We start from the raw sequence: 15396 nt of genomic DNA on the forward strand, positions 1-15396 counted from the left end.
AGAAATTGATCAAAATCAAATTGTTCAAATGACTATTAAATAAATTTTTATAATTTTATTAATAGTTAATATTGCATGAACTACCTGAGTAATTTGGGAAGCATTGACATGATGTAACTTGTCCACTTGTGGTAATGGTGGCGATACCATTGTAGCATTCCCCGAGAACACCATATGCAACTGGCTATGTATTTTGAAAATATATAAAATATTAATATTTGTTCAATAATCATTTTTAATATTAGTGATACACTTACATAAGCTAAAGAATTATCAATAACGAGAGGAACGCTGTAAAGTGTGTTTGATGTAATGATATCAGTTGAAACATTGACAGTGTTTACATTGCTAAAAACGTTACTATTGAAAGTGTCGTAAAGTTGATTTACTTTGTTGGTGTTTCCAATGAATTTTCCACCATAGAGCATTGTTGGGTATCCACCACCTCCGAAATACATAGCTCCACCTTGAATAGTTGCTGTAATAATAGTTTGTTAGCAAACTATCAATTTCATTTAAAGTATTCCAAAAAATACTTACCAGAGTTGGCATTGAACAAGGATCCACTAAAATAGTAAGAAGATGTTTGTTTGCTATACTGTAATTCAGAAAAAGGTTTGTAAGGTGTTTAGTGAGTGGACTTATTAGAGTATTTTTTTAAACTACTTACAATTGCACCACCTGTCTTAGCAACATTATTGAAAAATTGAGAATCTTCTATCATATTGTAATATCCAGCGTTTGAAGTGTAAATAGCTCCACCAGAGTAGGCTGTTGAGCCAGTGAAGGAAGAGTTTCTGATGTTGACATTACCATTTGCAAAAATAGCTCCTCCATACATAGTGGCTCTAGAACCAACAAGCGTGCAGTTTTCCATATTCAAAGATGAAATTGAGTAGATAGAACCACCATAGTATGCGGAATCATCGGAAAACTCACAATTTTGCAAAGTCAAATAGTTAGCATAGATGGAACCACCAGAACCCATACCTAAAACAATGTTTTGAATAAACTTGGTTCCTACAATCGAAGACATTTGTCCGTTGAAGTAGATAGCACCACCATAAGCGTTACCTACGCTGGATCCAACATTCTTATAGAAAGTACTGTTTTGGATAGACAAAAAGTTGGAAACGTAGAGGGCACCAGCAATAATAGCACCAGTATTCTCAGAGAATGTTGAGTTGTTGACATTGAGAATGGAAGCATAGATTGCACCGGCATAGTTATAGGCAGTGTTCATCGAAATGTTAGAGTTGGTAATAGTTACAATATCGGAACCTTCGGCAGTGGCAATGGCACCACCATTATTTTGAGCAATACAGCTGAAAATAGTCGAGTTGATAACAGATACAACCATACCGTCTGAATAGATGCAACCACCATTACTCTTTACACTGGCTTCAGAGATAGTAGTATTGACAAATTCAAGATTTGGTGAACCATTTACACCAGAATAGGTCACAGAAACAAGACCTCCATTGAAAGAACCACTGTATCCACCACCAATCAAAGTGAATCCTTCGAAAACAATATCAGTTTTATAGGATAAATTGATATTTGCAAATGGACCCTAAAGATTTATGATAATAAAATTAGAATATTAAAATTTTAAGAAAATTAAATATATAAATAAATAAAAATAGAAACATACATTGCATTGGTAAACAGAATTGGAACCACCGACGAAAACATGAATATAAGATTCTGGAAGACCGATTATAGTACCCGGACAATCATTATAGTTCAATCCATCAGCCAAAACAACAACTGTTGTGGTATATGATGGATTATTTTGCACAGTTTGTTGTAAATAGGAAATACAACTGACGGTGGATGGACATGTTCTAAAGATAAAATAAAAAAAAATTAATTTAATATTATGAAAAAACAATTTTGAGAATGTTAAACTTACTCAACTTGTAATTGAATACTTTGACATGATTGAAGAGATGTATTGACAACACAAACCAATGTGTTGGAATCGATTTCTACTGCTTTGGTAGTAGTAAAAATATTTACAGATAATAATAAAACGAAAAAGTAAATGTTTCTATTCATTTTTTTAGTATTTGATTTTAAAAAAAAGATACTAGTTATGTATTTATATCAAAAAAATAAATAAGTGATTTAGCTTTTGTTTAAAAAACTAAGATCTGCCAATAAAAAAAGATTTTTAATGAAAATATCTAAAAAATCTCGACAGTCTTGGTATTAAACAAAAAAAGGGTGAAATTTTCTTTGGTTTTTGAGTTTGACGAGGTTTTTTTTGGTATGATAAAAACGCACAGAAAGATTTTTACATCACACATAATTTGACAATAAAATATGTCGATATTTATAAATTTATTTTGGAAAATTTGACTTTTAGGATTTTTTTCAGAGTAAAGTGACGTCACTTTTGATGAAACTTCTTTAGATTTTTCATTCTATTTGAATCTCAATGAAATCAAATAACAGTGATAAAATCTTTTTAAAAGAGGGGTCAAAATTAACAAAGGTCAGGATATCCAAGTGGATCAGATTCTGAATTTCGAAAAAAAATTTTATTAGTTGTTATTGCATGAACTACCTGAGTAATTTGGGAAGCATTGGCATGATGTAACTTGACCACCTGTGGAAATGGTAGCAATACCATTGAAACAATCTCCCAGAACTCCATATGCAACTGGCTAATGAATGATTTGAAAAAATAATAGAAAAAAATTTAATAATTTCAATAAATATTTTTGATAATAATAATACATACATATACCAAAGAATCATCGGTAACGAGTGGAACACTGTAAAGGGTGGGCGATATCAAGATATCAACTGAAATATTGACAGTGTTTACATTTTTGATCATGTCAGTATTGAAAGTATTGTAAGTTGGATTCATCAAATTGGAGTTTGATATGAATTTACCACCATAAAACATTTTTGGGTATCCACCACCGCTGAAATACATGGCGCCACCCTGAATAGTTGCTGTAATAATAGTTTGTTAGTAATTTTTAATTCATTGAATAATACTAAAAAAAAAAAAATTTACCAGAGTTGGCATTGAACAAGGTACCACTCAAAAAGAAAGAAGATGTTTGTCTGCTGTACTAAAGATAAAAAAAAAAGTTTGTTTTAGAACTAGAAAGTTTAGTGGAGAATTCATTTTTAAACTACTTACAATTGCACCACCTGAACATTATTGAAAAATTGAGAATCTTCGATCATATTGGTAGATCCAGCATTTTGAGTATAGATAGCTCCTCCAGAGTTGGCAGTTGCACCATTGAAGAAAGTGTTATTGATGTTGACATTACCATTTGCCAAAATAGCTCCTCCATATAAATCAGCACTTGAACCAACAAACGAACAACTACTGACAACTAATGATGAAATCGAGTAAATAGAGCCTCCAAAGTATGCGTTATCACTGGAGAATTGACAATCTTGTAAAACCATATTATCAGCATAGATGGAACCACCAGAACCCATACCTAGTACAGAGTTTTGAATAAACGTGGTTCCAACTATAGAAGACATTTGTCCGTTGAAGTAGATGGCACCACCATTACCGTTGTGGGTTGCAATATTTCGATAGAAAGTACTATTTTGAATCGATATGAAGGTGGAAACGTAGAGCGCACCGGCACTTGAGGCAGCACTATTATAGTAGAAGGTGGAGTTGTTGACATACAGCAGAGGGGTATAGACTGCACCAGCATAGTTTTAGGCAGTGTTCATCGAAATGTTAGAATTGATAACATATACACTCTGGGTTACGCCTTCGGCAGTGGCAATGGCACCACCATTATTTTGAGCCATACAGTTGAAGATAGTCGAGTTGATAACAGATACAACCATACCGTCTGAATAGATGCAACCACCATTACTCTTTACACTCGCTCCAGAGATAGTAGTATTGACAAATTCAAGATTTGGTGAACCACTAAAACCAGAATATGTCACAGAAACAAGACCTCCATTGAAAGAACCACTGTATCCACCACCAATCAAAGTGAATCCTTCGAAAACAATATCAGTTTTATAGGATAAATTGATATTTGCAAATGGACCCTAAAGTTTTATGATAATAATATTAAACTATTTCTAATTAAATATAGAAACAACATGGTTTTCTAATTTATTAGTCAATTGGTACCACCATTTAATAAAAAAAATGAATAGAAACTTTTACCTTTTCGTTTTATTATTATCTGTAAATATTTTTACTACTACCAAAGCAGTAGAAATCGATTCCAACACATTGGTTTGTGTTGTCAATACATCTCTTCAATCATGTCAAAGTATTCAATCACAAGTTGAGTAAGTTTAACATTCTCAAAATTGTTTTTTCATAATATTAACGTTCATACCCCAGAGTCGAGCAAACAAAGATTTTTAAAAAAAATCTAAAGATGATGGTAACGAAAAATTTGAATAAATTTGCACTGGTATTCAAGATGACGAAAATTTTGTTTGAGAAGAAAAAGATCTTTTCTGAAAAATAAATTAAAAAAAATATATGGTCAACATCCTAATAACTTATTCTTAGTCTTTGTGTCTATTTTTGTTAAAGAAAATTACATTTGAAGCAAAAAAAAAATAAAAGAATCTAATAGTGATATTGTAAAATAATAATATTTCAAGATTATGTTCTTTGGAAGAGAATCTTTCATTCGCCATTATGAAAAAGTGATGCCGTATGATTGTTTTCAATAGAATGATAATTTTTTATTATTGATTAAAATATAAATAAAAATAAATATGATATTCCAATGATGAGATTAAAGTTGCAAGTTAAACATTATTCCACAAAAAAAAAAAAAAAAAAAAAAAATCAATTTTTGGAGGGAAATTTAAAAGTTAGTAAGGTTGTTATGCAATAACATATATTAATTACTGTAATTGATAGATAATGGGAAGAAAGAAAACAAGTAAATCAATTGATGACAGTTTCAATGAGGATGATGAATTCGATCTAGATGACCCATCATCAAAACAAAAGGATGAAGTAGTAGAGGACGACGATGATATTGATGTAGAAGAAGAGGAAGAGGAAGAGGAAGATGATACATCTAAGAAGAGAAAAAGAGTTACAAGATCAACAATAAAGAAGCCTGCTGCTGCGGTAAAAGCTGATCCTGCCACTACACAACTTCCATATCAAGATAGAATATTCATTGTATATAATCATGAGAATAATTTAAATAAAGATATAAATAATAATAATAATAATAATCAAAATAATCAAAATAATAATGATAAAGATGAAAATAAAGATAAAGATAATAATTTAACTATTGTATCAATTTTAAATCCGAAATCGAGTAAGTTTATTTATATTTAAAATTAGAATGTACAAATCAATCATTTACTAATGTAATGCGTTACTCACTCATTTCAGATAATGAAACAAGATATATTGTAGATAGAAAGAATCAAATTGTAATGGAGATTAATAACTATAAGGAATCACCTTCATCTTGGTTTATGAATAATGGTGTTAGACATGGTATGTTAAGTTTGAATTCGATTATTAATCAAATTGGTTGAAAGAATAACTAATCTTTATTTGTTATTTTTATAAAGATGGATCATTATATATGAGTTGTCCAATTGATCCTTTGTTCTTGATAATCGGTTATCTCGAGAGATCTAGAAGTCAGAGTGGAGGCAACGCTTCGGACTCTGGTGGAAATGTATCGAAAGTTCAGTTTGTTGAGAAATCACAGTTGGAGAGTGACCAACCCGGTAAGGAACTGAAAGCAGCTGGCTACACATTCACACACGAACAACTAGAGTTGATATGTGACCATACAACGCTCTACTCGAGTGATCTCTATAGGCTGAGCGACGACCGACTACTCCTCTGGCTAAAGTGCAAGGCAAGATCGCTTGCCACCTACTTGGAGACCTCGAACACCAATATCTACCGTGCATCCTCACTGACCACCAACAAAGCCGGCACGACCAAGCTGCAGTGGTTACAGATGGCTCTCGAGTTCCTCAGTGAGTATCTCAACGAGAAATGGATGCTAAAGTTGCGTGAATCTTTGATATCAAACAAAACATCAGCAGCAAGCAATTCTACAACTGCCGACGATTCCAACTTGATTTACAATGCTCGTATGGAACAATTTGCACTGCCCGACTCAATAGCCAACAACAACAACAATAGCTCTGCTGCCACCAAGAAGAAGTCTGCCACCAAAGCAAAACTAGCAGTTGCACCCAAACAGAATTCAAAGATATCAGATTTCTTTAAGTAAAATGATAAATAACTAGTTATTATATATTATTTTTTGCTTAAACAAATAATGTTTTTATTGCTTATTATTTATTATAATATGCTTAAATACTTTTTTTGGGGAGTATTGTTGTTTGTGTAATAGTAACTTCATTTTATAAATCTAATCCTAAACTAAGTGCAAAGTCGGTTCTTTCACCGATGGTATGGGTGAATAGACATTGAATGAAAACAGAGTGAGCGACGTTGTGCTTCAAACCAAGGAGTAACTCCCACTTGGAAGCATATTTGTTACTAGTTCTACGTACACCTAGCTCGGTTGCAGAGGCGACATGAACGATCTTGTATTCTACAGTATCGTGACTTTGAATTTGTGAATTGGTTGATTTCGGTGATGTTGATAATAACTTGGAGTTACTATCTTCTTTAATGCTATTGCTACTACTACTGCTGCTGCTGTTGTTATTGAAAATCGATTGTGTGTAACTGTTGATGCTTTGAGCGAGACGGCTGCTTGACAACTCGAGACTCGACAACATGGTGGTTCCGCGAATCGAAAAGAATATATGATGTTTCATTTGGAGAATACCTGCATTTCTGTTGAGTGGTGCACTGATCTGCCACCAACCAAACGGACCAAACACTGTCAGCTTCGGGTGGAGGAATGGCGATACTCGCAGTTGTTGGGAAGAGATTCCCCGCATGCGGAGTCCCGTTCCTACACCAAATTGAACCACCGATCCCATACGTGTTTTGTAGCTGGAATAGAGATTTGGAACCATCACTCCGATTTGGTGCTCACGAACGCCACGTGCATTCTCACCGCTGCTTATGAACGACTTGATGTGGGTCGAGTGGTTGGGCAGGTCGTAGCTGAGCTTGACACGCGAATCAATGGAACGACCAGAGATACGAACACCATCGGCAAGATTATACTGTACAAAAGCAAAGAGATTACCGGCATCGGTAGTGGCTTGGAACAGCTTGAATTTCGAGGGAATATTGACTGGATCCATCAGGGTATTACCACTTATATCGATTGGCAAACGCTTTATATCTCTAAGACTTAGTGGTCTACCTCTTGTTTCACTGATCTTTTTGTTCTGTCTATCCATTTCAAACAGAATATCTTCAGTTGATGTTGAAAATCCACTCATTCTTTTATTTTTTTTAATTTACTTTAACAATTATTATATACAAATATTAATTACAATAATAACAATACAATATTATAAATATCTTTTCTTTCTCTTTCACAGCCTCTCTTAATATTACAATTTAAATTGACTATGTGGAATTGATGAGTCAAAAGTCAGATAACATTTTTTTAATAAAAAAAATAAAAAATAACAAAAAATAAAAATCTGTGATCACTTTGTTTTTTTTTTTGCTGAACAAAACCATTTAATTATGATGATGCAAGATCACACTAATGGAGATTTATATAAAATCGTCAACACTTTACAAAATTGGAAATTTAAAATTAATTTTATATTGACCCTAAACTAAATAAGTCGCATTTCTAATTCCTATGATATTTTACAAATATATTTTTTTTTCAATATGCAAAACAAAATACTATATTAATTAATCATTGTTTATTCACTGGATGGTAGAAAAAAAAAGACTTTTTTTTTTTTTTTGGTCAAATTAATTTGATTCTTCACACTCTGACTTCAATCAATCAGAGAGATTATTAATTAAAATTTTTTAATTTTTTTTCACTGAATTATCATAATATTAGATAAACAAATGAAATAAGATAGATAGATAGATAGATAGATATGAATAGAAATTATAGTTTTGATAGTAGTTTAAATAGTAGTGGTAATATTGTTAACAATAATGGATTGAATAATAGTAGTAGTAGTGGTGGTGGTGGTAATACAGCAATGTCATATCAACAACCAACTATTATAGGTGGTCAGTACAATCCTTTGTGTTTCAGTAAGGAGGTGTTTGTTGCCGATACATTCAAAGTCGATCAGTTCATCGCCGACTGTAGGAAGCGTGTACCACTCGAGAGTGTTCAGAAAGACCTGAGAGAATACTCCAAGTGTCTCGACACTGAACTGGTTGAACTCATCAACCGAGAGTATCATTCATTCTTCTCATTGTCATCGTCACTCGTTGGTATCGATGTCGTACTAAATGAATTCAACGATACATTGTCATCTATTAAATCTGAAATAACTGTAACTATAACAATATTATATATCTTTTATCATATACAAATATATATTAACTAACATATACATTGTATATATATATATATATATATATATATAGACATTCAAAGGTGATATTCATAAAGTTAGAGAATGTGTTGAAGATAAACTTAGAGAGAAGAAACAGATCGATCATACTAAGCAGCTGCTGCAGTTGTATATATCGATATCGGAATCGATTACACATATTCATAATCTATTCGATCAATTAAGTTTGTTTAATAATACAGGTCAACCTATTAATAGTAATAGTTTATCACCTACAACAACTACTACTATTATATCATCATCATCATCATCAACTTCAACAACAGCAGCAAAGAATACAACATTAACACTTGAACTTGTAATTGAACGTATATCAAATACATTCTATCAGATACAGAATCAATTGCTTACTCTATCATCCGAAGAGTCAAAATTAAAGATATTTCAACAATTGAATATGGTATGGTTAATTAATGTTTAGTTAATGTTTATTTATCAAAAGTAATAGGTTAACTTATTCATTCATTCATTCATAATATATATAGAAATTATTAGAACTATCGAACCAAATTGAATCAAAGATTGAACCAATATTCACAGAGACATTGAGATGTATTATAAAAGTAGATAGTGAGATAGTACCAAATACAATTGTTGATATATTATTCAATTGTCTCAAACTGTATCAAGTCATCAAGAAACTCTCGCTACCATATAAAATATTTAGAAAAACAATAGTTAAACCTCATCTATCATCTGTAATTATAGATTAATTAATAATGCATATTATAAAACTAACTAAACTATTTATTTATATATAAATAAATATAGATTATAAATATAAAGAATCTTGAAGGTAATAACAAAGGTTCTTGTGATGGATTATCAACTATCTATCAACAAATTAAATCATTCTTAAATGTAGAATGTTTGTAAGTATAAATTAGTTAATTAATGTTAACTACTTTTTATTTGTGGTTTAAAATACCTAATATTAATATATTTATATATTCATCAGATCATTTAGAAAGTTATGTAGTAAAGTTAATGAATTGTTTATATCTAGTAAGTATAACTTTGTGAGTGAATCGTTGATGCCAGAGTTAGAGGAACAATTTGCATTGCTGAAACCTATCTATGCAACGGGAATACCGGATTTGTTCTTCAAGACATTTATGCTGAGTTGCCAGTTTGTTGCTACTCTCGAGGAGACTATGTTTGACAGTGTCGAGCAGCTGCGTGACTTGCGACAGTCGCCGAGCTATGCCAACTTTTTCAAGCGTTGGAACTTTGCCATCTACTTCCAGCTGCGATTCTCTGAGATTGCACAGCAACTGGAACGTTCGCTCTCTCAGACCACTTGCTACGACACCATTGCCAACCTGCAGAATCCTCAGGTCGAACAACACCAATTCCACCTGTCACAGACCACCTCGCTCTGCGTCACCGCAGCACACTGCTGGTCGTCTAGTATCTTCATCTACGAGCTAAGCTCAAAGTTCTTCCGTTTGTTTCTACAGCTTATTCAACGATATGAACACTATGTACTGGAAGCAGTTCAACATATTGAATCACCAAACAAGTCAAACATTGTAACTACATCACCAATAACAACAACAACAACAACAACAACACCATCATCAAATATTACTTCACCTACAGTTGCTTCACCTACAACCACATCTACATCTACATTATCTACTCAACAACAACAAGATCAACGATCAATCAACAAATATACACCACAAGAGAATTTAGTTTATTTATACTCCGATATATTAAAGTTAATCGATAAGGTAAGTAATTAATGAATATATATATATATATATATGTATAATGAATGAATTATACTCATCTTTATTAATATTATTGATTGAATAATTAAAGATAAATAATGAATTTAAACCAATGGTTACTAAAGCAATCAACAATCCTTTGAAAGAAATCGAAGATCTCATTAACAATTCGTTAAGTGAATCTGTAAAGTCATTACAATCAATACTACAGAGAATATCTATCATTATTGTTAATCACTTTACCTCAAAGTGTTCAGAAGGTCTATCCTTTATAAACTCATTGACAACCACCTATAGATTGACCAACAAACCTGTAAGTATAATCAATATCCAACAACAAGCTTTACATACAACAATAACTTTAAGCTAACATTTATATATATATTCCTATTATTAAATTTAATAGATGCCAACAAAACCATCAACCTATGTACAACTACTCGTCAATCCATTCGAATCGTTTTTGAGTAACAAAGCAAATTCTATTCCATCGACATTCAAATCACAATGGTCAAACGATATATTTATACCAATAAGTGAAAAGTAATTACTATTTTAACTAGCTATTATTTACTAATCAAAAAAGATAGTTAACTAATACTATATTACTATTTTAATCTTAAGATTCTATGAGAATGCCAACGGTGTATTATCATCATTTAGCAAAGCAGATGAAATTCTAAATAAACTAAAGAAGAAGACGACAGCGGCTTCGAGCACAACAACACCACCAGTAGTACCAACTCACAACACTGACTACGATAAGATGTCACTTCAACTGTATCTCGATGTGATAAAGTATGGACAACTCATTCAAAAGACTGGTGTCGATGTTGACAACTCTGCCAACTACCAAAAGCTTCTTCAACTGGTTGAACCATTTAAAAAATATTTGGTTTAATTGGTGATTGATTCTATGTCTCTGATGATATCGAGTTAAAATAAACTTAAGAGTAATTTAATAACTCTATAATAAAAGATCGGTCGCATTGTTTTAACTTTAAATTTGTTAACTTTACCTCATGAGGCTCATTATTGTTAACATCTTTAAAATCAAAGTTTCTTAATGACTCAGTTACGGTTAATCGTCTTTGTTCAAGCTTTACAATTCCAAAGAGAATTGGTTTAGAAAAAACATGAAAATCAATTAATTTTCACAAAAACATTCAAAGTGTTTTTAAAAAAAAGCTGACAACAAATTATTTAAATTCATCTTCATTTTTCACATTTTCAAAGTATAATTATAGTAAATATATAAAGTATAAACATTATAACAATGGTAAAGTTAGCAGTAAAGATCTTTGCAGAGACAGAAGAAGTACAAAATATCTATCCAGAGCCACACAAAATATGGTTCTTCAAATTGAAGTGTTCAAACTGTTTAGTTTTAACCGAAAACCATATCGGTATCGATCCAGAAGAACAAATAGAACAAAGAAAAGACACAGTCAATCTTTTAAGTATGAATTCATGTATACTGAAGTAGTCAGTGGATTTTAAGTTGTATAGATATACATAGACAAACAACTACATCATATATAAACAATCTAAAAAAAGATTATTAACATATTGTCATTGGTTTACAAAACAAAACAAAACAAAACAAAACAAAACAAACAACAGTAAAATGTAAGAATTGTGGTAGAGAAAACAGTGTTGTCATTGAGAATGTGAACGGTTTGAAAGAACGCACCTGTGATAGTGAAGAGAAGATGGTGGTCGCCCATTTCGACTGTAGAGGTGTCGAATTAGAAGAGTTTGATCCAAGAGTAAGTATACCACATTAAGCTATTCTATTTTGATATCAAAACATACCAGTGAGAGATAGATATCTAGATGAAAGTTTAGATTTTTTTTTTTTTTCGTGGATGGAGAGGTTGAAACAAACTCTCGTGTATGTTTGCAAAGCTGTTTAATTAATATCTAATTAATTAAAATATACAGGACTGTTGGGTTGTTGTATCGTCATCAGGCAAAGAATTTCATAATGTAGATTTAGAGTAAGTGTTACCGTTGTTGTTGTTGTTGCTGTGTGTGAAAACTCATTAATGAGTTATCATTTTAAAGTTTATTTTTTCGTCCTATCAAAATTATTTAATGATTTACTGACCTCATGATAAACTAAAAATATTTTTAGAGAGGATTGGAGTGAATTTGACGACCGTAGCTCCGTCTCAATGAGTAAGTAGTAAACTTAGAATAGAATAGTTGGTGTGTTTGTGGGCGTGTGTGTGGTGGGTGTGGTGTTTGTGGAGGAGCAGGAGGAACGTAATATTAGAATATGAAACGATGGTGAGGTCATCACCACAATCACAAAATTGCCTACTAATTTTCGTTTCAAAACAAAAATATTATATAAAACAATAACAACAACAATAACCAACAATAACAACTTAAATTTACCACACCACTACCAGGCATTATAGATTTGCAGACGGAAATTGTTAAAATTAAATAAATCTAATAAATAAAAAAAAATTTTAGAAACCTGGTTTGTCTTAATGAATCAACATACAATAATACAAGAGTGCGGAGCACTAAATCTTTTTTTGTAAAATTGGTGGTGTCAAATGTCGACGAACATTAGATTTTTCACCAATTTGAAATTATTTTTGGGAGGGAAACAATTGAAAATTGATTTAAAAAAAAAATTAGAAAAAAAAAAACACCAATCATAGCCAAAGCTTGTTTAACGTTGTTGTTTTTTTTGTGATGTGGTGTGGGTTGTTTTATTGTTGTTGTTGGTATGTGTTAAGTGACCAATTTCACACAGGCGGTGGTAACTTTCGAAGATGTGTGTTTGATTGTGTAATGAAAAAAAAAACAAAAACAACAACAGCAACAACAACAATAATATTAATACAATACAATATATTGTATTGACCCAATACACATCTAAAAAGAAAAACATAAATAATAATTATTATTTTTTAACAACAATAGTTTAGTTTCAAACTATTAGTAATAATATAATTATTATTTTATTTTCATTTTTAGATTTTTTTGTTTTGTTTTATTTTGTTTTGTTTTGTTTAGTTAAGTTTAGTTTGTCAACCTTTAAAAGTTGTTATTATTTCAATTATAATATTTTTTTTTATATTTATTTCAAAAAAACAAAAAAAAGATAATAGATTAAAAAAAGTGTAAAGAGTCAGAGAGATAGAGTAACGATTTTTATTTTATTTTATTTTTAATTTTCAACTCATGAAATTTCAGTTCTGGTTTGGTTTGGTTTAATGAATGAATAAGGAAGATTACCATACTTTGAATTTTTTTATTAAATAACATAAAAGATGATGTTATGGATCTTAATTGTCTAATTAAACCAACAATTAAGAAACAACAACATCAACATCAACAGAACCATCAACACCAACACCAGCACCAACATCATCAACATCATCAACATCAGCATCAATATTCAGATTCTCCCGACTCAAATTCTAATTCAAATTCCAACTCCAATTCAAACTCAAATGTCGCTGGCAATAACTCAAATTATCAAACGATAATATCCATATCGCCTATACCCTCGTCAAATAATTCTTCACACTCGATTCCATTGCATCTGTCATCACCAATGACAAACAAATCGTCAACATCATCATCATTGTTGTCGTCATCATCATCAGCTTCAAACACTACAAATCATCATCAACATCATCTTCAAACACTCCAGCAACAACAACAATCTCATCAACATCATAGTAATAACAACAACAATGCACACCCACATTTAAACTATAACCAATTTTTCTATAATAATAATAATAATAATAATAATAATCATAACAATCATAATAACAATATCCAGAGTACAACATATAATCAAATATCAAATTCATCTAATTATTATATACATTATAAACAATATTTAATTAAAGTTTCACTGGAAGGTCTCAATGATTTCTTGGATTTAAAAGATAGAATCAACGAAATACTTTGCTTAACATCACCTTCATATCTGATAAATTTATTTTACATAGAGGACGACAACAGTAATACAAATAATAATATACCAATAGATCCAGTTTTATCACTAGTAAATAATAATAATAATAATGATTTGAGGTTCCCTTCTGGTACCCATTTTCATATAGATATCTCTGGTAAGTGTGTTTTATTTAAAATTCATATAGATCACCAAACTTTACTAAATTAATAATATTAACATCACCAACAACTCAATTTGCATTATCAACAACCATCCCCAGTGCCGATCGGTGACAAAAGAGTATTACATGACATAGAAATAGAGAATCAATATTTAAAGACTAAAAATAAGAAATTGAAAAAGAAACTTGAAGAAAAACAAAGAGAAATCGAACTGACAAACGATGTAAGTATTTTAGATCTTGCAACGAAAAAAAAAATGTGTGCTGAATTTTTTTGCAAATTTACTAACATTGCGTTTTTATTTTTTTGACCAAGAAACTGAGACTTTATAATCATTCATTGTATATTGGAGGCTTAAGAAATGGTGACCCGCATTCACCGTATGGCGGAAGTACAAACAGTGGCAATGGTGGTGGTTTGAATAACAATAATACCAACAACCATTCGCATTCCAATGGTAGCAATAGTAATAGTAGTGCATCTCTACTCGAATTCAATAGTTTAAATAATGAAGAGCAAATCATTGAGCTGCACCCCTATAATAGTTCATCGTCCACCATATCTACACCGAAGCAACAACAGTTGATGCAGTCAACGACAGCAACAACATCATCGACCTCTCAGTATTGGAGGTCTCCAAGTAATACACCATCTCCTCTACTTTCATCTTCAACTTCATCATCAAGTATCGGCATTTCCTCTAATATTTCTCATCACAACAACAATAACAATAATAATAGCAACATTAATAATAATAATATTTATAATTTTCTGAATTATCCATTCGAAATGGATAAATTCTATCCATGTAAAATAGACAAGTGTAAATGTCCGAGTTGGCAAAATCCCTATCCAAATCGGAAGACATGTGGACGTCGAGGGTGCTCTCATTCCCTGATGAACCATATTCACTGAGATTTAACTAATTTATAGGCAATCTCCTTTGTTTCCTTTAATAAACTTATCATACCATAGCTTTCCTTCATCAAATGGCTATGAACAATCATCAAAACATCTAAACTAAAAACTTTTGCAATTC

The 15396-nt window shown here is 31.3% G+C and overlaps 6 protein-coding genes across 6 annotated transcripts; 3 read left to right on the forward strand and 3 right to left on the reverse strand.

The window, feature by feature from the left end:
- Window positions 1-24: 24 nt before the first annotated feature.
- Window positions 25-2061, reverse strand: PPL_09096 (uncharacterized protein; the record flags this gene model as incomplete). The annotated part of the gene is made up of 7 exons (XM_020579894.1): window positions 25-32; window positions 85-184; window positions 258-478; window positions 541-598; window positions 671-1573; window positions 1655-1847; window positions 1916-2061. 7 exons carry the CDS (start codon window positions 2059-2061, stop codon window positions 25-27), a joined length of 1629 nt encoding a protein of 542 aa, XP_020430569.1.
- A 430-nt stretch (window positions 2062-2491) lies between these two features.
- On the reverse strand, window positions 2492-4665 carry PPL_09097 (uncharacterized protein; the record flags this gene model as incomplete). The annotated part of the gene is made up of 7 exons (XM_020579895.1): window positions 2492-2526; window positions 2573-2672; window positions 2750-2970; window positions 3035-3087; window positions 3164-3692; window positions 3753-4056; window positions 4567-4665. The coding sequence occupies 7 exons, from the start codon at window positions 4663-4665 to the stop codon at window positions 2492-2494; spliced, it is 1341 nt and encodes a 446-aa protein (XP_020430570.1).
- A 232-nt stretch (window positions 4666-4897) lies between these two features.
- PPL_09098 (uncharacterized protein) lies at window positions 4898-6251 on the forward strand (the record flags this gene model as incomplete). Its single annotated transcript, XM_020579896.1, has 3 exons — window positions 4898-5309; window positions 5336-5494; window positions 5572-6251. 3 exons carry the CDS (start codon window positions 4898-4900, stop codon window positions 6249-6251), a joined length of 1251 nt encoding a protein of 416 aa, XP_020430571.1.
- Window positions 6252-6384: 133 nt separating this feature from the next.
- Window positions 6385-7386, reverse strand: PPL_09099 (uncharacterized protein; the record flags this gene model as incomplete). Its single annotated transcript, XM_020579897.1, has 1 exon — window positions 6385-7386. The coding sequence occupies one exon, from the start codon at window positions 7384-7386 to the stop codon at window positions 6385-6387; it is 1002 nt and encodes a 333-aa protein (XP_020430572.1).
- Window positions 7387-8013: 627 nt separating this feature from the next.
- Window positions 8014-11142, forward strand: cog2 (COG2 family protein; the record flags this gene model as incomplete). The annotated part of the gene is made up of 8 exons (XM_020579898.1): window positions 8014-8424; window positions 8519-8905; window positions 8991-9203; window positions 9277-9377; window positions 9464-10241; window positions 10333-10554; window positions 10648-10784; window positions 10866-11142. 8 exons carry the CDS (start codon window positions 8014-8016, stop codon window positions 11140-11142), a joined length of 2526 nt encoding a protein of 841 aa, XP_020430573.1.
- Window positions 11143-11517: 375 nt separating this feature from the next.
- PPL_09101 (CXXC motif containing zinc binding protein) lies at window positions 11518-15376 on the forward strand (the record flags this gene model as incomplete). Its single annotated transcript, XM_020579899.1, has 8 exons — window positions 11518-11701; window positions 11865-12010; window positions 12186-12241; window positions 12379-12422; window positions 13535-14350; window positions 14456-14580; window positions 14673-15180; window positions 15333-15376. The coding sequence occupies 8 exons, from the start codon at window positions 11518-11520 to the stop codon at window positions 15374-15376; spliced, it is 1923 nt and encodes a 640-aa protein (XP_020430574.1).
- Between the last annotated feature and the right edge of the window lie 20 nt (window positions 15377-15396).

This window comes from Heterostelium album, assembly GCF_000004825.1.
Source record: "Heterostelium album PN500 unplaced genomic scaffold PPL_scaffold9, whole genome shotgun sequence".
NCBI lineage: Eukaryota > Evosea > Eumycetozoa > Acytosteliales > Acytosteliaceae > Heterostelium > Heterostelium album.